This window comes from Caretta caretta, chromosome 3, assembly GCF_965140235.1.
Source record: "Caretta caretta isolate rCarCar2 chromosome 3, rCarCar1.hap1, whole genome shotgun sequence".
In the NCBI taxonomy this organism is placed as follows: Eukaryota; Metazoa; Chordata; order Testudines; family Cheloniidae; genus Caretta; species Caretta caretta.
Window position 1 is genome coordinate 6,966,682 of NC_134208.1, and position 21,358 is coordinate 6,988,039.

At 48.9% G+C, this 21,358-nt stretch overlaps 2 protein-coding genes across 5 annotated transcripts in view; one reads left to right on the forward strand and one right to left on the reverse strand.

Annotated features, from left to right (window-relative positions):
- Positions 1-5,495, forward strand: part of ADCY3 (adenylate cyclase 3) — a 103,094-nt gene extending 97,599 nt beyond the window's left edge. Inside the window, exons 16-20 of the mRNA XM_048845844.2 lie at positions 13-159; positions 1,619-1,738; positions 1,921-2,047; positions 3,576-3,700; positions 4,393-5,495. Of these exons, the coding sequence (XP_048701801.1) occupies positions 13-159; positions 1,619-1,738; positions 1,921-2,047; positions 3,576-3,700; positions 4,393-4,575 (702 nt within the window). The 3' untranslated portion in view covers positions 4,576-5,495. The remainder of the gene's footprint in view (positions 1-12; positions 160-1,618; positions 1,739-1,920; positions 2,048-3,575; positions 3,701-4,392) is intronic.
- CENPO (centromere protein O) lies at positions 5,212-21,321 on the reverse strand. Of its 4 annotated transcripts, none has more exons than XM_048845847.2 (8): positions 21,218-21,321; positions 19,533-19,696; positions 16,899-17,068; positions 16,350-16,479; positions 15,065-15,324; positions 13,574-13,745; positions 10,585-10,708; positions 5,212-5,426 (listed from the first exon to the last, which is right to left on the reverse strand). In XM_048845847.2, the coding sequence occupies exons 2-8, from the start codon at positions 19,561-19,563 to the stop codon at positions 5,360-5,362; spliced, it is 954 nt and encodes a 317-aa protein (XP_048701804.1). In that variant the 5' UTR covers positions 19,564-19,696; positions 21,218-21,321; the 3' UTR covers positions 5,212-5,359. The 4 variants fall into 4 exon arrangements, with proteins under 4 accessions (XP_048701804.1, XP_048701805.1, XP_048701803.1 ...); XM_048845848.2 differs by lacking the exon at positions 21,218-21,321 and adding an exon at positions 21,109-21,215 and having other exon boundaries at positions 10,585-10,705; XM_048845846.2 differs by lacking the exon at positions 21,218-21,321 and adding an exon at positions 21,109-21,215.
- Between the last annotated feature and the right edge of the window lie 37 nt (positions 21,322-21,358).

Here is a 21,358-nt window from a genome sequence, read left to right on the forward strand (position 1 = left end):
CTGGTCCCGCAGGAGCTGTACAGCCATTCGTACGACGAAATTGGCGTCATGTTTGCCTCCCTCCCAAACTTTGCTGACTTCTACACGGAGGAGAGTATCAACAACGGCGGGATCGAGTGCCTGCGCTTCCTCAACGAGATCATCTCGGACTTCGACGCGGTGAGTCCAGCCTGGACGCCAGCCTTCCCCAATGCCAGTCGGACGCTGGCCCTTCAAGGGAGCACTTGGGAGGGTGTGGTCTGGAAGTGAAACGTAGGCCACCCCCGCTGGCATACAGAGCTCTCTCCTGGCCAAGCTGAGCAACTCTCCCTGTGGGGTCCCCTTGCTGAGACTGCTACTGGATGGGACTGTAAGCAGCCTTAGTTTGGGGCCAGCGCCTTCCCATTGCCAGCTGTCCAGATGTGCATTCCCTACTGCTGCCCATCCCACTTGGAACCAAGCTTCACGCCCTGGAGACTACAGATCCCAGCATGCAATGCGGCACCAGGTTCTGAGCAGCCTCCCCTTAGTTTCAGAGAGAGCAGTGCATGCTGGGCCATGTGGTATCCATGAGCTGCCTGTCCAGAGTCCAGGGGAGGGTAACTGTGCTCCCAGTGTAGAGCTCAACTGGCTGCAGGATGCGTTCTGGCCTCTCCAAAAGAAGCCTGCAGCCAGGGCATCAGTAGATAAAATGAGCCAGCGAATCTGCTAACCAGCCACCAGGTGTCACTGTTGTTTTAAATACAGTCGAACCTGAGCATTCGGCACAGCTGGGGAAGGGAGGTGGTTCATAAGTCTGAAATGTTGGTAACTCTGAACTAAACGTTGTGGGTCTCGCACACGTTCACAACCGAACATTGACTGAATACAGCTTTCAAACTGTACTATGCAGAAGAATAAGGGAAAGTTATTTACTTGTTCCCGTAATATAAGAACTAGGGGCCACCAAATGAAACGAATGGGCAGCAGGTTTAAAACAAATAAAAGGAAGTTGTTCTTGACACGGCGCACAGTCAACCTGTGGAACTCCTTGCCTGAGGAGGTGGTGAAGGCTAGGACTATAACAGGGTTTAAAAGAGAACTGGATAAATTCATGGAGGCTAAGTCCATTAGCCAGGATGGGTAAGGAATGGTGTCCCTAGCCTCTGTTTGTCAGAGGGTGGTGATGGATGGCAGGAGAGAGATCACTGATCATTACCTGTTGGGTTCACTCCCCCTCGGGTACCTGGCATTAGGCCACTGTCGGCGGACAGGATTCTGAGCTGCATGGCCCTTTGGTCTGACCCAGTATGGCCGGTCTTATGTTCTTAAGAAAAATGCTGCTTTTACCCATCTTAATTTAAATGAAACAAGGGCAGAGTTTCCTTATCTTGTCAAATCTTTTTTTGTTAGTCATTTATGCTTAACACAGCACTGTACTGTAGTTGCTTTTTGTTTGTCTCTGCTGCTGCCTGACTGCATACTTCTGGTTCCAAATGCGGTGTGTGGGTCACCAGCCAGTTCGTAACTCTGAGGTTCAACTGTAACTACAGCTAATTCTGGCCTGACACAAGTTCCTGTAACCGCACCATTCATCAGCCTTTGAGCTGTTTTTCCAGCCACCTCCTTTGTTTGTGGCTTTTTCTCCTGTATCTCACAGCTCCTGGATGATCCCCAGTTCCGGTGCATCACCAAGATTAAAACTATTGGAAGCACCTACATGGCTGCTTCTGGAGTGACCCCTGATGTCAATACCAATGGCTACAACACCACCATAAAGGTACAGGGACAGCAAAGAGAGGGAGGTTGGGGAGGAGGTGAATTGGGCTGTCTGAGAACTCAGGCCTGATGGGGAAGGATGGAGAAAGGGGAATGGGACAGGCTGATCACTGCCTCCTGGGGTGTGGGAGGGTCTTTTTACCTCCCTCAACCTCTGCCCTTGGCTTTGCACTGCCCTTGCAGAAAGAGGAGCTCTCGGAGAAGGAGCGTTGGCAACACTTAGCTGATTTGGCCGACTTTGCCTTAGCCATGAAAGTGACCCTGATGAACATTAACTACCAGTCCTTCAACAACTTCATGCTCCGAATAGGCAAGTGCTGCGCCCTGGGAATGACTGGAGTCTGCTGACTGGGTGGGAGATTGAATGGGGGTAGTCACACTCCAGCACTCTGAGACCAACCAGCCCAGCAAGCAGAGAAGGGCTTCAACTCCGATCCCTGCATGCGGAGCACTGAGCTGTCACTGAAATATCTGTGTCTTGTTTTCTTTCATTTGTGAATTCCTTTAGGGCGAGGCCTTTAGTTTGTCCCATTACTCTCCCAGCCCCTTTCCAGGTGAGCAGAGACATGGCAGAGTGACTATCAAGCAGATCATTTATTGTTGCTGCTGGCCATAGACAGACTCTGTGCTTCTCCCTAGCTCCCAGACTGGCTTGTGTCAGCACCCAGGGTCTCCTTAAGGCCTGACCTGGACTATGCAGCCGTAGAATGGATTGCTGAGCACTCTATGCTGGCATGGCATAGCATGCTATCCTGCGATTAGAGTAGGGAGCCAGAGACACTTGAGTTTTAATCCCAGCCCTGAGTGTGACTTGCTGTGAGGCTGCGGACACGTTGCTCCCCTTTCGGGGTCTCGGTTGCCCCGTATGGCGCTGCTAATACATAGCTATATCTCAGGAATGGGATAAGAATTAATTGTTTGCACAGAGCTGTGAAGCACTACGTGGTAGCATTCATAGCAGTATGAAATGGAAGAACCTTGGTAAAGGGCCCAGCCCCTTTTAGGGCAGGGTGTAGGCCCCACCAGAGCACGTCTCCAGTGGCATCCACTGTTCCCAGGAACAGACATTGTTCCACAGATCAGCCATCAACATGTTTCTCCGTGGCCTGAGTGTAGCACCGGGTATGAGAACCCCGAACCCCTATTGGCTGCTGAAACATTTACAGCGCTGATCCCAGCCCCGTAGCACCACTACGTGTCAGGTGTCAATAAGACTTAATATATTTATTTTAAAGCAACTATTACATAGCAGGGGAAAGCAGGGATTAACGAAGATGCAGCCATCAGCGCTGGGCTGGTTACCGCCAGGAATCTTACCATGAGCATGGCAGGAGCTCGGGGAGAGTTGCTGGCCCCAGCCCTCTGGTGCTAGCGCTGGGGGCTTGTAGCTGAAAAGTAGGGGGCCAGCAGCATGGGGAGAGGGAGCAGATAGGGGCTGGAGAAAGGATCGTCACAGCAAGGCTCCTGCTGGAGGCCGGAGCGCTACTTGCAACTTCAGCCAAACGCTGCTTTTTAGAAAAACTTCTAGGGGGACCCTCACTTACATGCAACAACTTAGTACGTGCACCATTGCGGTGTGTCCTGGCCCCCCCAGGTGTGCACTAGGGCTGTGGGTGCATGATGGGGGTGTGTGTGAGAGAGAGAGACGGCACCATGCGGGTGATAGTGCCATGGGTACTGTGTACCTGCAATACGTATTGTGGATGATGCTGGGGTGCCGCCTACGGCATGTGTGGGTGCCCTGTATATTTGTGCTCCTCTGCACCCAGGGCAAGGGCTCCCTCCCCACGACAGGACCCAGGTAGTAAAGTCAGGTTGTCCTTATGCCCCATTTCCAGGCATGAATAAAGGGGCGGTGCTGGCAGGAGTGATCGGTGCCCGCAAACCACACTATGACATTTGGGGGAACACGGTGAACGTGGCCAGCAGGATGGAGTCAACAGGCGTGATGGGGAACATCCAGGTGGGTGAGCACATCCCCCTCAGAAACGCCAGGCATGACCTGTTTCAGTTCAGATGAAAGTTGTGAGCTAGTGAAAATAGGAGGGTGGAATGGAAATGCTTAGGTAACCTTAACCATAGCACCGATAGACACTGAGAAAGAGACAGCCCCGAGGAGACAGCAATTGCAGTTTGACAGACAGGGAGGTGTGTCATATCAGAGCGAGTGCGTGTACCTCTGGAGACAGGGGAGCTACCTGACAGAGCCAGGTTTGGAGAATGAGGTCACCTGACTGGTGGAGGCTGTTCCAGGCCTAGGGGCCAGTGCAAAAACGAGGAAGCAAGCTGCAAGTGATGGGAGGGAGGAGAGACTGGGCAGAGGGAAAGGCATGGTTGCGTGAAGGAGCACAGAGGGAGACAGAAAATCAGATGTAGGGATTCCTATGTCAACCATTACACTTGGGGAGTGCGGGACAGGAGCTCTGGAACTGTTCCTGGGTCTGCTATACCATGAAGTCACTGAACCTCCAGATGACTCTCTGCAGCAAAGTGCCAGCTGGTCTTTGAATGAAAGGGGTGATGTAAATGCTTCATGCCTGGGGTAGAGGGTGAGGCGTTATAATGGGAAGATGTGCGTGAAGGGATGTGACAGCCCTTAGCATGGGAAATGCCCAGTAAACGCAGCTGCGCGGTCGTGTCTGCTCATCTGTGCAGGTAGTGGAGGAGACCCATCTCGTCCTGAAGGAGTACGGGTTCCGCTTTATGCGCCGGGGGACCATCTACGTCAAAGGCAAAGGGGAGTTGCTGACCTTCTTCCTGAAGGGCCGGGAGAAGCAGGGCTCTTTCGTCAATGGCTCCTCAGTGACTCTTCCACACCAGGTGGTCGACAGCTCATGATGGAGCTGGGCTCCATACTCCCACTAGTGAATGAAGTCCAGTGCCTCCCACTGGCGAGAGACAAGCAGCTTTGAGTGCCCAGCGCTCTAGAAACGAGACTGATAGTAACATCTTTCAACCTAATGTCTAGATTTAAGAGAAACCAACCCCTGGCCTGCTCCTTTTTTCCTGGAGGTTTATCTTAGAGGGGTCTGCTTGACTTCAGCTCCCCATCTGCAGCTTAGCAGAAGGGAGACGGGAGGGACTGATCCGATCCCCCTACAGCTCACACACACACACCATTGTGCTGGTGTGGGTCTGACTGTTCGGAAGCCTCACGCAGCATTTCAGGAGCACTCCCAATTGCAGTAGGCTCCTGTGTACCCTGTTAGTGTAATCGAGAGAGGCAGGTGGCTTGGATTTAATTTAGTGCCACAGACCCAGCCTCCACTTAGTGTTTGTTGCTAAGAGATAAAAACTCAGGGTGGGTGGTCAGAGGAAAAATCTCTGGTGTGCGCCAGGAGAGCTAAAACAGGAGCACTTGGGCTTTCTGTTAGTTCACAGGATGCTCATCCTTGCCCTATGCCACCGTAGCTAGGAGATCAGAGAGAGTGCAATATTTCCTTTGACTTGGAGGTGAAGAAATAAAAACCAATGTTGTGTATTTCAAATATATAAATATATATATAAAAAGATACAGATTGACATTTATATTTTTAATTGTGTCTGTTAGACTATTTGCGGATTTCTCTTTCCGATACTGCCTTGCACTCCGCTCGCTGCTGTTGTCACCTTTGCTGTCGCTTTAAGGACGAGATGGACAGGTATTGGCAAAGAACAAGACTGTTTTATTAAAGCCTTCATCCAATATTCTGTTTGAAAACAAAAGCAGTGTAATTATTTCTCTAGATTCTTGAATAGAACAAGTTGAATTTAAAAGACAGTGATTCTGTGTCCAGTTTGTCCTGAACACTTCCATGCTCTGGCTGAGGCTGCTGGATGGTCAAGTGCCTCATGGCCTCACCCCATGAGGGGCTCTGCGCAAACACAGCAAGGAAGGGAAAACACGTCCCCACATGAATTTCCAGGCCTGTAGTGTAAATACATTCTCTGAGCTGTGAAGCTACTAGGAGAGAGTAATACAAATCCTTAGCACGTGTATAACACCTTTTCAGCTGGAGGTCAACCAGCACTTCACAGCAGTGAGTATCTTCAGGCCCTTTCCAGATGTGGAAACTAAGGCAAAGAGGCCCAATTTTTAAAGGTATTCATGGGCCTAAAGATGTAGATTGGTGCTCAGGGGGCTTTTCAAAGGTGCGTAAGGGCTTGCCTACACTTAAACACTGTGGCAGCACAGCTGACTTTCTCCTGCTGGCGTAAGTAATTCATCCCCCTGAGAGGGGGTAGTTAGGTCGATGGAAGAATTAGTCAGTTGACCTAGCACTGGCTTCATGGGGACTTAGTCTAGCTTAACTACACGGTTCAGGGGTGTGGATTTTTCACATGTGACCAATGTGGTTAAATGGACCTAATTTTCTAGTTAGACCAGATGTAAGTGACTTGCCCCAAGCTTACTTAGCTGGAAATAAAATCCAAAGGGCTTGACTCACAGCAATCTTCTTCATCCACTGGACCAGAGCCCTTGTGGGTTTCACTGTCATGAACATCACCCAGTCCCAAATTCAGTGGTGGTGTAAATGAAGTGGTAGTTGGTCATACTCTAAATAGAGGCAGAAAAGGAAAGTAGCTTGTACAGCTTGCTTGCTCTTGGGAGTGGGGGAAACAAGTAATTTACACCCATTTGGCATGTCACCCTACTATAGGTGGGTGCAGCTTTGCTGAGCTCAGGGGGTTCTAAGTATGGCCATTTACACCAGGTCTGAATTTGGGCTTAAGAACATCAAGGCCAGTGCAGCCACAATTAAAGTGTAGGTCTCATGCACCACTGCCTTGCACTGTCACTTACAGCTGTGCAAAGTGGGCGTATACACCACCAGACCAGAGGGAGGAGGACAGTTTACTTGTTAAAGCAGATGCCTAGGAGTTGGGAAACCCGAGTTCAAGTCCCTGTTCTGTCACAGATTCCCTCTGAGACGTTGTGCAAATCACTTAGAGGATCTGGGCCTAAGGTATTTAGGCTCCTAACTCCCATTGACTTCAATGAGCGGGGCCTTAGTCTCGCTGGGTATCCCTCTCCCAGCCCCAAAATAGAGATATAATACTGGCCGATCTCAAAGGGGGTGGTAGTGGTGGTGGTTCTGAGGATAAATAAAGTGTGTGAGGTGCTTAGGTAATGGGGAACTGTGTAGTACCTAAAATGGGGTTACATATACTTTGCACAGGTGTAAAACAGGTAGAGCAAGGCCCCAGCCCTCAGATCACTTCTATAGGCTCCAGCCACTTGTTTTCCCATCTCCAAAAGGGCCAGCAAACTTTGCAGAGCCTTGGCTTTCTCCCCCGCCACTCTTTCTTCCCAAATCTACCTCCACTAGTTCACCCTTGGGAAGAAGGAAAGGTTTCCTCTGAGACTGAGGTTCATACCGCAGACTCAGGCTGTAGGATGGCTCACAAGGGTTGGGAAGAGCTGCTCAAGAACATTTGTTCCTACATGGTTCCCACATTGCAGGCTGAAGTGGCCTTGGAGAGCCTTGGTCACATTGTCCTAGACCCACCGCCTTGGTGGTCCCAGCAGCTTCTACAGCTGTCTCCATTGAAAAGAGCCTGAAAAGCTGCCGGAAACAAAGAGGGACTAATGTAGCTCCCTCTCAAATGGGCTATTGTGAAGAAAAGGAAACAGGAACCAGCAACTACCAAGGAACATCTAGGGGAAAAACTAACATAGTAGCATGATCCAGGGACTAAGGGGAGCAGAAGATGAGATAGCTGGGCAGTGGATGTTGGGGAGAAGGGCTCCAGTGAGCAAGAACATACGTATAAGGGACAAGGATGAGAAGGGGAACAGGCATCACAGAAGCATGAGCAGGGAAGCGAGAGGAATAAAAGAATGGAGAGCAATTAATATTTCCAAGCAAGGCAAAACACTCATAGCATTGGAGACAGTTAAATGAATTAGAGACATTACCTGGCAAAGTAATCGCAGTAGATGCCAGAGGGATATGATGGTACCAATAGTGTTCAGAAGGAAACTTTCCTTAGGTTTAGTCCCCCGTCCCCCTTGGAAAAGTTTGAGCCCCTGTGCTATGCAATTCAAACACACTCAGGAACAGACTGCGTAGGTCCCCCTCAGTGCTAGAAACAAACAGCCTCTGCTACTCCTGTTGCCTGTGGGTATGTCAACAGTGTAGTGGTGTAGACAATCAGGCTTCGGCTGGTGCCTGGGCTCTAAGACCCTGTGAAGTGGGAGGGTCCCAGAGCTCAGGCTGCCAATTTTCTACATCGCAATTAAACAGCCCCTTAGCCCAAGTCAGCAGGCCCGGGCCAGCGCCAGGTGACTAAATGCAGTGTAGACGTACACCAGCAGCATTTTTATCATGCTAGTGGTCTGACCTCTGTGTTCCATCTAGGTTCTTACAGCGCACCCCTCCTGTTGGCATGCAAGAACCTGCTTGCTCTTGTCTGAGGGCTGTCTGAGATCCTGAAAGATCAGGCTTTCTGCACGTTCCTTTAAGTGACATCCCTAGCTTTCTGCTAATAGGTCAAAGAGCCCTGTAGAATAAGTGGGGGAGGGGGGTGCAATTTGACTGGCTGGTTTTCCTGCCTGTTGCTACCTCAAGAACTGTGCTAACTTTGAGTCACAGAAAAATGCACATGCAAGACAATAAATGGTTTGTTGTTTCTGTAGTGTCACCTCACGTATGACTGCTCCTGGGCTCCTCAGCCCATAGTACCCTTCATTACTTATACCATGAATATAAACACCGAGGAGAAAGCAAAATTATGTAGTGTCACACAACGAGAAACAGGAAGGAAGTAAGGCTATTGGGCAAACTTGTTCACACTAAGATCCATTAACTTGTGAAAAGGTCTGAGTGAAATGGGTGAAGCTTTGTTTGAGTCATTTACAATTACACAAACTGGAAATCACGCTCCACGGAACACTCAAACTGGCTAAGGGCGTGTGAGCAATGGACTAGAAGACCTCATTTGCAGTTCTAATACTGGTAGTTTCTGAAAACTAATTTATCTGAAACAGAAGGTCAGTAAGTTCCTTTTCTGATGACTTTTGCCACAGGTAATATAACATTAGTAATTATCTGAGATGGTTAATCAACCAGGCTTCAGCAGGAACCCAGTCCCTCTATTCTCTGTAATTAATACATTACACTTTTCAGTTTAATAATTGTTACTTCCAAGCTAGAGGAGGTTTTTGTGAAGTTAAAACTAAAAATCTTTAGGAAATAATGTTCATTTGTAATACCTGTACCGGATCAGTGTAATCTGTGCCCAGAGACAAGGGGCTGCAGAGGGTCACAGGTGTAGATTTGAGGGCTCCTCTTCCCTATAACATATGGTTAGGTGGACAGGTCATTTCATTCTCACAAGAGGAAGAGAGAAATCCCCCCTTAACCTATCGCTCCCCATAGATATGCTCCTGCATGCTCTGCAGAAATAGAATGGTATTTGCTTGTGTCAAAGCCCCCCCCCTCAATCTGCACACCTAGTCAGCGGCAGATGCCACTGCAGCGGCAGAGGGAGCAGCAATGGCATTGCAACAGGCAAAGGAAGAAACTGCCTTTCACCATTCTAAAAAACGATGGAGGATGCTAGCTGTTATGAACAAAGACATTTTCAGACAGGAATCTAGTTAGAGGCCATACATTATGCAACAGCAACCTGCAGGAATTTTCTGCAACCATCTGCTCAGTTCTTTCATAAATCTTCATGAGCACCCTCCCCAAATTAACTCTGAACATCAGAAGCATAGTCTTCCACTCAGAAATGATGCAGTTGTAATAAAATAAATCTCAGCCAATGTGCCATAGAACTTCAGGTTGCAATTTAAAACGATGGTCAGGTTAAATTTGGACTCCTAAACTATCTTCAAGAGTTTTAATAAACTATGTTTAAAATTCCTCTGGAACAAACCAAAATAAATCAAACATTTCCCTGCTGCATTTGCAAGCACTGCAGCACTGGGCTGGTACATGGGAAGTGGGAAGAAGAATTGCCTAGTCAAATATCACTCATCAGGCTTGAGAGAAATAATTGCCCACCATCATAGTGAAAAGTAAATTAGATTTTTAAGATTCTTGCAGTTTTAATCATGAGGCATATTTAGTAACAAGTTAAAAAGTGAAAGTGCCATTAATAATGAATTTGTAGTCAAGCCCGTAGTCTACCTCACGGAGGGTAAGAGCTCTCGTCACAAAATGCACTATCAGAGTCGGCACTAACGGCTAACATAGGCCGTGACCTATGCAGTAGGAACATTGCACCTATACAGAGCCCTATGGAAGTCATGGAGGTTGTCCTGCATGAATCCAGTTGCAGAATTGGAGCCTTCCTTAATAAGCTCAGCATGAGGCCTAGAACTAAACATGCCATTTGCAAAGCAACCTAGAGGAAGCTTACACCTGCTCTACACCATTTGATACCAGCTGGAGGGATACAGGGAAGACTGCAAGCCCCGGGGGTGTTTCCCTGACAGCTTTCACTAGGGCTAAGTTTTGTTACACTTTTGTGAAGTTTACCTGACAACTCTGAAAGTCTCTGGTTTACCATTCCAATGGGGAGATGGATTTCCTGTGTCTGTCTGCTGTCCAGTCTCGTGAAGTATTATGGAGCCATGATAGCAACTATGTTGTTAATCTGTCAGCAACCCGTTAGCAATTCACCAGAGGAGAGGGGCTCTAGAAGGATATGCAGAGACCAGGCATCTAAGGGCCGCTCAAGAAGACAGTGTTCTTAGTACTATGAACTGGTTTAGCTATTCCTCAGGCATTTTCCTGAAACTCTGCTGCAGTCCAGTCTAAAAAGCATTTACACAGTAGCAACCTCCCAGGGAGCTTTACAGCGATCAGAAAGCACCGTAAGTGCATTTCACCTGGGGACAGGGCGTTGTCTGCTTACGTCGATTGATCCAGACTTTCTGCTGCTCTTTTGAAGGAATCAAAGGCTTTGTGCAGAGCTGTGTGGCGGAATAAGTTTGAATGAGCTGCTGTCTTCTCCACCAGAGAGGCAGAAACATCCCCTGCTTCAGAGAGAAACCAACAAATCAGTGTAGCTGAAAGGAACTCAGTATTACCCCTAACACAAAGCTCCTTGCTTCTGATTTCTCTTCTCCCCACCTCTGCATATGTTGGGAGTCCCATCTGGTTTCATCTGTCACCCTCCCTTCCCCCTCTGTTCCACCTTCCTTACTCTCCACTCTGTCTCCCCTGACATGCAGCTGCTCTGAGTGAGTCTCTCCCCCAGCACTGGAGAGGAAATGGCTCCAGGCCCACTTTTTCCTGGCATTGAGACAGCCATGGGTAGGGTTGCCACCTTTCGAATTGCTGGTAACTGGACCCCCAAGACCCCGCCCCTGTTCCGCCTCTTCCCCCAAGGTCCCGCCCATCACATGCTCCTCTCCCCATCACTGGCAGGTAGAAGAAACCCAGCTGAGCAAGATCTTTAATGACACGATACCTCCCCATAGTAACCGGACTTTTGGTTCGGGTGCCATTTAGGTTGCCAGGCCCCCTTTTCAACCAGACTTCCAGTCGAAAGCCAGGTACCTGGCAACCCTAAATGACACCCGGACACAGAAGCCAAAAACTGGACTGTCCAGGTAAAACTTGGATGGGGGGGGGCAACCCTAAGCATGGCTCGGGGTGTGTAAACGTGAGGGAAGTGCCGGGGGAGCAGCTTATCTTTCAGACATTGGTGCTCAGAACTGCTGTATCTGAACTTGTTGGGCAAAGGCCACAGCTTCATCTGCAGAGGGCTGATGGGGTGAGGGGGGAAGAAACAGCTTCAGGAGATCAGACTCCCTTTGGTGTTGTAAGTGGCAGAGGGAAGCAGGAGACTGAAGGTGGTGTTCCGCCCGCAGAGCTGGGCCTCAGTTCCACACCAGCTCTGCTGTTTGGCCAATGGGGCCTCCAGACAACCAGCAACTGGCTAAGAGTAGTTCGAGTTGCTCCTTTCCCCAGAGCTCTGTCTAGCCCGTCACTGGACCAGGTGCAGAGCAAAAGAGTCAGAGCCCCCCATTCAGGCGGCCCAGCTGCAGAGTCCTTCTGCAAGATAATTGCTGGGGCAATATTAAAGGCGCACAAAGCCTCGCATTAACTCATTAACCCTCACTGCACCCACAGGAGGTAAGTGTTGCTACGAAGCACAGATAGGGAGCAGAAGCCACAAACTGGCTGCTTTTTAACCATGAAGTCTTTTGCCTATTCCTTGTACGTAAGCCTGCGGTACAGGGACATTCTGGGAAAGAATCCACAGAAAGCAGAATCAGAGTCAACAGGCTGTCAGACAGTGCAAACCTCGCAACTGCTTTGGATCAAGAGGAACTCCTAGATTTCTTAGACCAACCCTTAACATTTATGGCAGCCCATCACAAACCGATGGGGAGACTGTAATATGACAAGGACTATAAAACGTTTATATCATTGGAAATTTGGATAAGAGATGGTCCCTGCCTCAAAGGCTTTACTGCTGTCCAGTATTATCTCATGATTCCCCGTCAGTCTGTTTATATCCATCTGTTCTCTCTTGTCGTATATTTGGATTGTAAGCTCTTTGCGGGCAGGGACTGTCTCTGTGCTGTGCCTGTACAGCCCCTAGCACAACAGGGTCCTGGTCCAAGACTATGATAATAGAAAAACAATATTATGGAGGAGGGAGGACAGATTTCCTGAAGAGGACGGGGAGGACAGGCAGACCGTTCCCAGGCACAAAGCTTTCTGTCACTATAGTTCATATTATCCCTTCATGTTTCAGGTGAGAGCCATAATCACACTGCCTATCTCCCCCTGTGCCATCACTTGCTTTCTAGTATACTGTACAGGCCAATGCCGTCAAACTACACAGTATCAAATCTTATTCACAATGAAAGCTCTTCCTCCTTCCTCACCCAGAGAGAGAGGTTTTCCAATCCCAAGGCTTTCATAAGCGTGGAGAGAAATCATGGGATAATCTTTACCACAATGGATAAGTGGGATACTTGAGCAAGTTGTAACTATGGCTGAGAGTGCGCACACTTCTGAATTCATTATGAGCCCCTCTATCCTCCAAACTTTCTGTTTCAGGGAATTGAGATGTAACATGGCAGGTTCCTCAATTGTTAGAATACAGGTTGATTTGGCCTGCGTGCTTGGCACAGAGCTTCATATATTCCTGTGGGGACCAGAGCAACATGTGGCCAATTCTCCATCATGTGCAATTCATAAATCAAGACTGGATGTTTTTCTAAAAACATCTGCTTTAGTTCAAGCAGGAATTAATTCAGGGAAGTTCTCTGGCCTGTGTTACACAGGAGATCAGACTACATGATCACAACGGTCCCTTTTGGCTTTATAATACATGAATATAATAATATAATCTATTAATATAATCTATGAACTACATGATCACAATGGTCCCTTCTGGCTCTACAGTCTAAGAATTTTAGCATTTTTCTGCTATTTGAAGTTATTCAAGGTAACAAATTAACATGCATTTTTCTGAGACTATTTGTATGTGCACTCCTGCACACACACTCATTCCAGTCCTGGTTTCCCATACACCTCAGTCCCGACAATGCCCCTAATGATCCAGAACCATCTTACAGCCCGGCTAAGATGGGAGCTGTAACAAGTCTGTAAAATGTTTATAACATGAGGCCACAACCTCTGCGGAACAAAGCTCTAGCTACATAGGAATCACGTGACTTGCTTTTCCAGAGGGCTCAAGAAATAAAATAAGCTGCTCATTTCTTTCTTGGCCTGAAGTTCAAATAGTGAACAATAATAATATGACCAGACTATTATTTAATAATAATAAAAACAGACTATGAAAGCCCCAATGCAGATTATTTTGCTACGGTCTTGCTTCCATACAAATGTTCTCTGATTGGACACAGATGTCCTTCTTTTACCTTTACATGTAATAATGGCCTCAGTTGGAATACTACGGGTGAGATTGCCGTAAACCAGCTTTGCTCTGAATGGAAAGGTCTTGCTTTCTGTTTCCACATCATAATTAAAGAACAATACATTATGCAAGGAGTTTCTCTGCAAGGTTCCTTCGAGAAAGGCTGAAAAATGGTCCTGTAGGGACGAAGACAAACAGAAGCACGACACTATGAAAGGGACTCACTCAGAGAGCGGGGCTGGGATTTCTCCCATTTTGCTAAATCTTAAACACACTTAGGTCTGACAGATTTAAGGTTGGAAACATATTGTACATACCTCAAACAAAAACCTCGCAGTAAAAACATCAGAGCTGGCACACGTTTTTATTTCAAGTCAGGAAACCTGAAGTTTAGACTGCACAAAATATCTGAAATCTACCCCACCCTGTATCCTGACACATAGAACATCATCCCTACAACAGATGAGGATTGTGGCATTTGTATTCAGTAGACAGAGTGAACATGGCGGACTGTGATTTTAACAATGGTTAATATCAGCAAATGCCCTCTGCTAAAAAGATACGAAGATGTTGCAATACGGAGTATAGAGGGCAGGTGGGAGGAGGAGAGGAACATGTCTGTTCTGTGTACAAAAGCTAGAGGGAAAATATTAGAGAATCAGGGCAGTTTGGAGAAGGTACAAGTCTGAGTCTCTCAGGGATATAGATGGACTGTGTGGTGGATATGGGGTGGAACAGAGTGGAAGTTGTTTGTGGAATCTTAACTCCACGTTTCCTGGACTTGCACATGTTTATTTTTCTAAAGCCAATGAGTTTTGTTTTTATATATATTTTAGTTATGCATGCGAACACATTTAAGACATATTTCCATCAGTTTTCAAGTGAGTTCATATTTCATGCTATAATTAGCAATGCAACACCTAAAACTGGAACCTTGAGTGCTCCTTTGTAGGAGCTACGTCTTAACAGCTTCCTATACAGATTCTGACACAAACAATTCTCTGCACAATTTTCATTGCATAAAAATACCATGCAAGTTCTGATGCCCACAGGCTTTTAGGATATTTACAACCTAACACAGTTTCTAAGATTTAAACAAAAGATATTATTGTGCGTGTTTAGCTCTCCTCCCACAACACATACCTGGAATGCAATACTTACTTAACATGAGTCTTCAAAGAGCTTAAATGTTAACTCATTAACCCTCTTAACACCCTGTCATGTTCTGCATTTTACTGATGTGGAAACCTAGGTAGAATGGTTTAATGACCTACTCAAGTGCATACCCAGTGACTGTCAAAAGTGGAATTAGAACTCTCAGATCCCTGGTTCTCAAGCCACACAATCTTGAGTCCTTCCCACCTCATATTTATTGTAACTTCACCCACTCCCCCAAATACATGTGGGTAGATAACCCTCTCATATCATTTATCTCCCTTTTCGTACATACAAAAGGTCAAGAATAGATTAATGTGGTTGCTGGGGCCATCGGTACCTGTAACTGATCTGCCTGGTATTTCCTTCCAGCATAAGCATTCAGGTGATCAGACAACATAGCCAGGAAACATTTGATGTCGGTCTGCAAGTACTTCTTGGCTATTTGCTCCAAGGGGATGAAGATGGGGACAGAGTGGTGATGAATCTGGACTGGTTGCTGTATGAGGAGGTCGAGGTAGTAGGAGTCCAGGTAGGTGCCTTCATAAGCAGTGCTGATGCAGAAACAGATTCCTTGTTTGGTCAATTTCCCACTAATCCCTTGGGTACAAAAAGGGGTCTTTATTCAGCACCATTCTAGAACACTATTGTAAGAAAGCTTTGCTAAGGGGGCATGGACAGCTCAATTTTTGTTGTTCTACATATGGAATACACTACATACATTTAGTCCTTAGACAGGGCTCCTAAGAGGATTAAGGATTTGGAAGAATTAAGAGGCATGAACCCTGGAATCATTTTTTATAACCCTCCCCTCAATCTTCTAGTGGGTTCAGGATTTTGTGACCAGCAGTACTCCAGGTTCCCAACTTCTTCCACTGAGCTTCTGTGCTGGGTCCTGGTATTTTTCTGCTCAGCTTCCACACATGTGCATGCACTCTAGCCTGCTATGGAGCTTGGGCTACTCCAAGCCAGTCTTCCCATCATGAGAAGTCCAAACTCAGTGCTGAGTTAAAGAATGCACAGTTGAGTGGAGGAAGGCAGCATGCTCTGGCTGGCGTAGCCAAGGTCCAAGACTGATTAAACTGATACACAGTCATCCAAAAAGGTTGAGAAATGCTCCCCTAATCAGCTCATCTGCATCCTGGCAAGATTGGTTCAATAACATTTCAATTAGAGAAACTGGAAATTGTGGTGAAAGTGACGCCCATTAAAGTAGTAATTTGAAAAGGCTCAGAGACAGTTAGAAACAGTATCCTGCCCTTAGGGAAGGCTCAGCCAATGAGAATTTGTTCTGAACACGGTGTGTTAACTCAGTATCATGGAAGCCTCTAGTGGTGGATGAAGAATCCGAGGTGACAGACAAAGGGAATCAACCCTAGATGAATTAATCTCTTTCAAACTCAGTTATCTTCTAGCACCTCAACACTCTTAATGACTGTTATTTAAAAGCACAATAGAATCACTTTTAATAGAAAACAATCAGCTTGATAGCAAGTTCATCCTTCAAAATGAGAACGCTACAAAACCAGTGGCTGGGATCAAGGACACCTATCAGCCCCACATACAGGAACTGACTATGGACTGCAGGGCACTAATCAGAGCTTGCATGGATCTCAGGGCTTTACCTGTCAGATGAAAGGCTTGCAGCATGGCCTTCACATTTTCCACTTTCCATTTTAGAAGAGCTTGCCCTCCGGTCTCTGTTCCTTGGACGGGCTCCACATTACTGCTGGTAGCTCCTTCCTGCCTGATGAGCTATAAAAGACAAGACATGAAAGAAAAGCCGCTCAGAAGTCACTGAAACATCAAGTATTCACTGGATGAAGGGTGGCCCAGGCTGCTGCTGGGGATTTGCTCTGCTCAGAGCAGGGCAAGACAGACTGCTTGGAATACTGTTTTGTGACAGGAGAAGAAAAAAGTTCTAGGATAGGGGCACAACAGTTTCTTTGTAAGTAGCAGGGCATGGCAGTGTTGCACCTGCTCTGTGAGCAGGACTTCAGTCTTGCGTTTTCTCAAGCCAGCACCATGAAGTTATTTAAAAAAAAGTGAAGGGAAAGAATAGCAGCTAGTTGTATTAGAGAAATAATATAAATAAGTCAATCACACAGTCTGGAAGGACAGAAGTCGGTCAGGGACCTTCTGCCACTTGTACGTGACAAGCACCTAATTCTTACCCCAACTTGCTGCAGGTTCACTTTGGTCTGGAGTTCATCTCTTTGGAGTCTCAGCTCCTGGATTCTTGCTCTCAGCCTGACCAAATTCTCCTGCTGCCGTTGAGTTTCTTCTTGCTTCAGTGCTAGTTTCCGTGCATGAGCTTCCAGCTTTTCCAGATGGGATAGGACCCCTCCAGGAAAGGAAAAAACAGATAAATCCAGTCTGCAATTATTTATTTATATTTAGCCTGGGCAGGATTTAAAAATCTATAGACGTCAGTTATTTCAGCTGACACACTGAAATCAACGAAAAAAATCAGTTAGTAACTGTTGGAGGAAGCAACAGTCCCCTCACCACATGCCTGCAGGGATCAGGTGTCACCAGCCCCGGGGATACATGGAGTCCTCTGCAACCGTGCTGTCACAACCCAGCTCCTTCACTCCCATGACAGCATGGCCTCAGGGCCGGTAACACCCAATCCCTGCAGGGACCAGATGCACTGAATGCTGCTGTCCAAGCCCAGTGGAGCAGAGACCCCTGGCCAGGACTGAGATGATGAGGTAAAGCCCCCAGCTGTTGGAAAGGCCACCCCACTGCTGAATGGTTCCAACCCCGGACAGGAGCCATTCAGCAGCAGAATGGCCTACCTCATTGCTGGGGGGCTCCTTCTCCCCCTCACAGCTCTGCCCACAGGGGTCTCTGCTTTGCCCTGCCAGGACCACAGGCTTCCCCACACCTTGCACCTTCAGTGATCAGGCGTCACCAGTGCAGAGAATCCTCTGCAGCTCTGCTGCCCCAGCCCCACTCACTCATCAGCCAGGAGTGTGGGAGCTGTCCCTGGGCAAGAACTGTTCAGTAGCACTCCATGGCCAAAGGTTTGTCCTCCTCCTTGCAGTCGTGGCCAGGGGCCTCTGTGCCAGGACTGCAGCCTTCTTTGCGCCCTGGCGTCTTGGACCTCTCAGCAGCTCCCCTGTCAGTGCTACCCTAGCCCTACCCCCCACCTTAATTTGCAGCAAATGTTTGAAAAACAAGTGATACTAATTGATGATAAAATCTTAAAAATAAAAATCTACGTTAACTGTCAAAATTGGGGGAGTGGGGGAAATTGAATTCTGCCAAGCCTATGTATATTATAGTAGCACCCAGATCATGCTAGGCACTGTAATGATACATGGAGAGACCCTAATCATGACATACTTATATAGGTTAGGGGAAAGAGAAATAACCTACAGTTAAGGGGCTTTTTGGTCTTATGTATATGACTGAGTCTTAATTACCCCTTGATGTAGCCATTGCTAGCTGGCTAATTTTTTAATGCAGTGTAGACTAGTGCAGTGGTTTTCAAACTTTTTTTCTAGTGACCCAGTTGAAGAAAATTGTTGATGCCTGCGACCAAACAGATCTGGGGATGAGAGGTTTGGGGTGTGGGAGGGGCTCAGGGCTGGGGCAGAAGGTTGGGATACAGGGGTGGGGCCAGAAATGAGGGGTTCAGGATGTGGGAGGGGGCTCTGGGCTGGAGTGCAGGAGGGGGGTCAGGGCTCTGGGGTGGGGCCGGGGATGAGGGATTTTGGGTACAGGAAGGGGCTCCGGGTTTGGGGAGGCCTCAGGGCTGGGGAGGGGGGTTGGGGCATGGGCTTACTTTGGGTGGCTCCCAGTGAGCAGCACAGTGGGGGTGTAGAGGCAGGCTTCCCACCTCTCCTGGCGCCACAGACCCAGAAGCGGACAGCAGCAGGTCCGGCTCCTAGGTGGAGGCGCGCAAGTGGCTCCATGTGGCTCTCGCCCACAAGCACAGCCCCCCTGGCTCGCCAGTGCTTGGGGCAGGGGCAGCGTGCAGAGCCCTGTGGCCCCCCTGTCTAGGAGCCAGACCTGCTGCTGGTTGCTTCCGGGGCACAGCGTGGTGTCAGAACAGATAGGGACTAGCCTGTCTTAGCCAGGCAGCACTGCTGACAGGACTTTTAATGGCCCCGTCAGCGGTGCTGACCAGAGCCACCGTGATCCAGTACTGGGTCATGACCCGCAGTTTGAAAACCACTGGGCTAGTGGATAGTGCACTGAACTGGACCTCAGGAAACACAGGCTCCCAGATCTAATGGGTGACTTTGGGCAAGTCACTTCACACCTCTGCCTCAGCTCTCCTACCTGTAAAATAGGAATAATGATCTTTACCTCCTTTGCAAAGTACTTGGAGATCTCCAGATGAAGAGTGCTACATAAAAGCTAGATTTTATTATTATGGCAGAAATGGATCTTAAGGAGTGATTTTGAATGAGGAGAGGTTTCAGAGTAGCAGCCGTGTTAGTCTGTAGTCGCAAAGAGAAAAGGAGGACTTGTGGCACCTTAGAAACTAACAAATTTATTTGAGCATAAGCTTTCGTGAGCTACAGCTCACTTCATCGGATGCATTCAGTGGGGGAAAAAAAATAATGAATGAATGAATGCATCCGATGAAGTGAGCTGTAGCTTACGAAAGCTCATGCTCAAATAAATTTGTTAGTTTCTAAGGTGCCACAAGTCCTCCTTTTCTTTTTGTGAATGAGGAGAGTATCACTTTCACTGAGCTGAAGAGCACTTTGCACTTAAGACCCATAGTTTCTTCAGGTCATCGCTCCACATTAAAGGTGAAGGCAGCTGCGGTCTGTTCCCTAGCAACTTACCATCTCTCAGGTAAGCTCTTGCCTCTTCCATTGTCACGTCTAGTTCTTAGGCAATGGCAAAAGTACGTAGTGTGGAATGAAGGATCTTCGTGGCGCTAAGTACTTGCCCGCTAGAATTACGCCACAAAGCCACTAGGGGCTTTGCCACCTCAAGCTTATTTGTGCTGAAAAGAAGAGATCGCTCTTTTACATTTTAGGTTATCTACTGAAAGAATTAGATGGTACAATGCTTTCAGCCCATGAAAATCCCTGCACCTGCGGCTTTTCTATGGCTGGGATCAAGGATGCCTGCCCCAGGGCACTGGGTATAGGTGCTGACTGTAAGGCATAAGCAGGAGTACAGACACCATGTCTCCAAGTTGATTTCTGAAGGTGCATATGGTATAAAACAATTTTAATCTATTTTCATGAGGCGTCATAGAATCATAGAATATAAGGGTTGGAAGGGACCCCAGAAGGTCATCTAGTCCAACCCCCTGCTCGAAGCAGGACCAATTCCCAGTTAAATCATCCCAGCCAGGGCTTTGTCAAGCCTGACCTTAAAAACCTCTAAGGAAGGATTAGACTCTTTGACTCTTCCTGCTCCTCAGACAGGGAAGGGAAGGGAAGGGGGCGCATATGCAGAGAAGCCATTTTCACAAACAGCTGGTGCAGGAAAATGCCTTAGAGCAGCCTTCACTGGAGTGACCCTGTTAAAGCAAGTGGGCATTGGAGCCTGGTGAGGATGAAGACACAGGACTCCTGGGTTCTGATCTCTGTCCTGGGAGGGGTTCTGGTGGTCAGGCTGGTGGGGAGGGCTGGGAGCCGGGACCCCTGGATTCTATTCCTTGTTCAGGAAGGGGTTCTGGGCGGGGGGGCACTGGGACACCTGTGTGCTGTTTGGGGAGGGGTTCTGGTGGCTGGGGTCAGGACTCCTGGGTTCTGGAGGTTTGGGGGCAGTAGGACTTCTGGGTTCTGTTGGGGGAGGGGGGTTCTGTTTCCTGTTTTGGAGGGATTTCTGGTGGTTGCGGGCGGGCGGAGGGGAGGGGGTCCGGACTCCTCGGGGCGGGCGGAGGGGAGGGGAGGGGGTCCGGACTCCTGGGGGCGGGCGGGCGGAGGGGAGGGGGTCCGGACTCCTGGGGGCGGGCGGGCGGAGGGGAGGGGGTCCGGACTCCTGGGGGCGGGCGGGCGGAGGGGAGGGGGTCCGGACTCCTGGGGGCGGGGGAGGGGAGGGGGTCCGGACTCCTGGGTTCTGGGGGTGGGACTCCGGGGCGGAGGGGCTCTGCGGGCGGGCGGGGGGGGGAGAGGGGGTCCGGACTCCTGGGGGCGGGCGGGGGAGGGGAGGGGGTCTGGACTCCTGGGTTCTGGGGGTAGGACTCCGGGGCGGAGGGGCTCTGCGGGCGGGCGGGGGGGGGAGAGGGGGTCCGGACTCCTGGGGGCGGGAGGGGAGGGGGTCCGGACTCCTGGGTTCTGGGGGTAGGACTCCGGGGCGGAGGGGCTCTGCGGGCCGGCGGGCGCGGGGACTGAGCCAGGCCGGACCCCGCTCTGGGGACGGGGTCACCGACGCGGACCCTCCTACTGCGGCTTCAGGACTCACCCGCGAGCACCATGGAAACCGGCTACGGGTCCCGCGCTCAAACCTCCCGCGTACCGACCCCCACCGGAAACACGTCACTAAACTCCCTTTATTCTCTTTCCCAGCATACCCCGCCGCACGGTTGCCCGAAGAGGAAGTGGAGACGCCCCACCCAGGGTTTATTTCCGGCACGCACGCACTCTCGTTCCCCCGTAACCGTACGACAAGATGGCGGCGCCCGCATTGCTTTCCCAGCATAGCCTGCGTGTTG

Excerpts from the sequence above, each read along its gene's own strand:
- CENPO (XM_048845847.2), bottom strand. The coding sequence starts at position 19,563 with ATGGAAGAGGCAAGAGCTTACCTGAGAGATG. Across the intron at positions 16,480-16,898 it reads TGAACCTGCAGCAAGTTGGG|CTCATCAGGCAGGAAGGAGC; the intron begins GTAAGAATTAGG and ends TGTCTTTTATAG. Across the intron at positions 10,709-13,573 it reads GGCCATTATTACATGTAAAG|CAGGGGATGTTTCTGCCTCT; the intron begins GTAAAAGAAGGA and ends TTCTCTCTGAAG.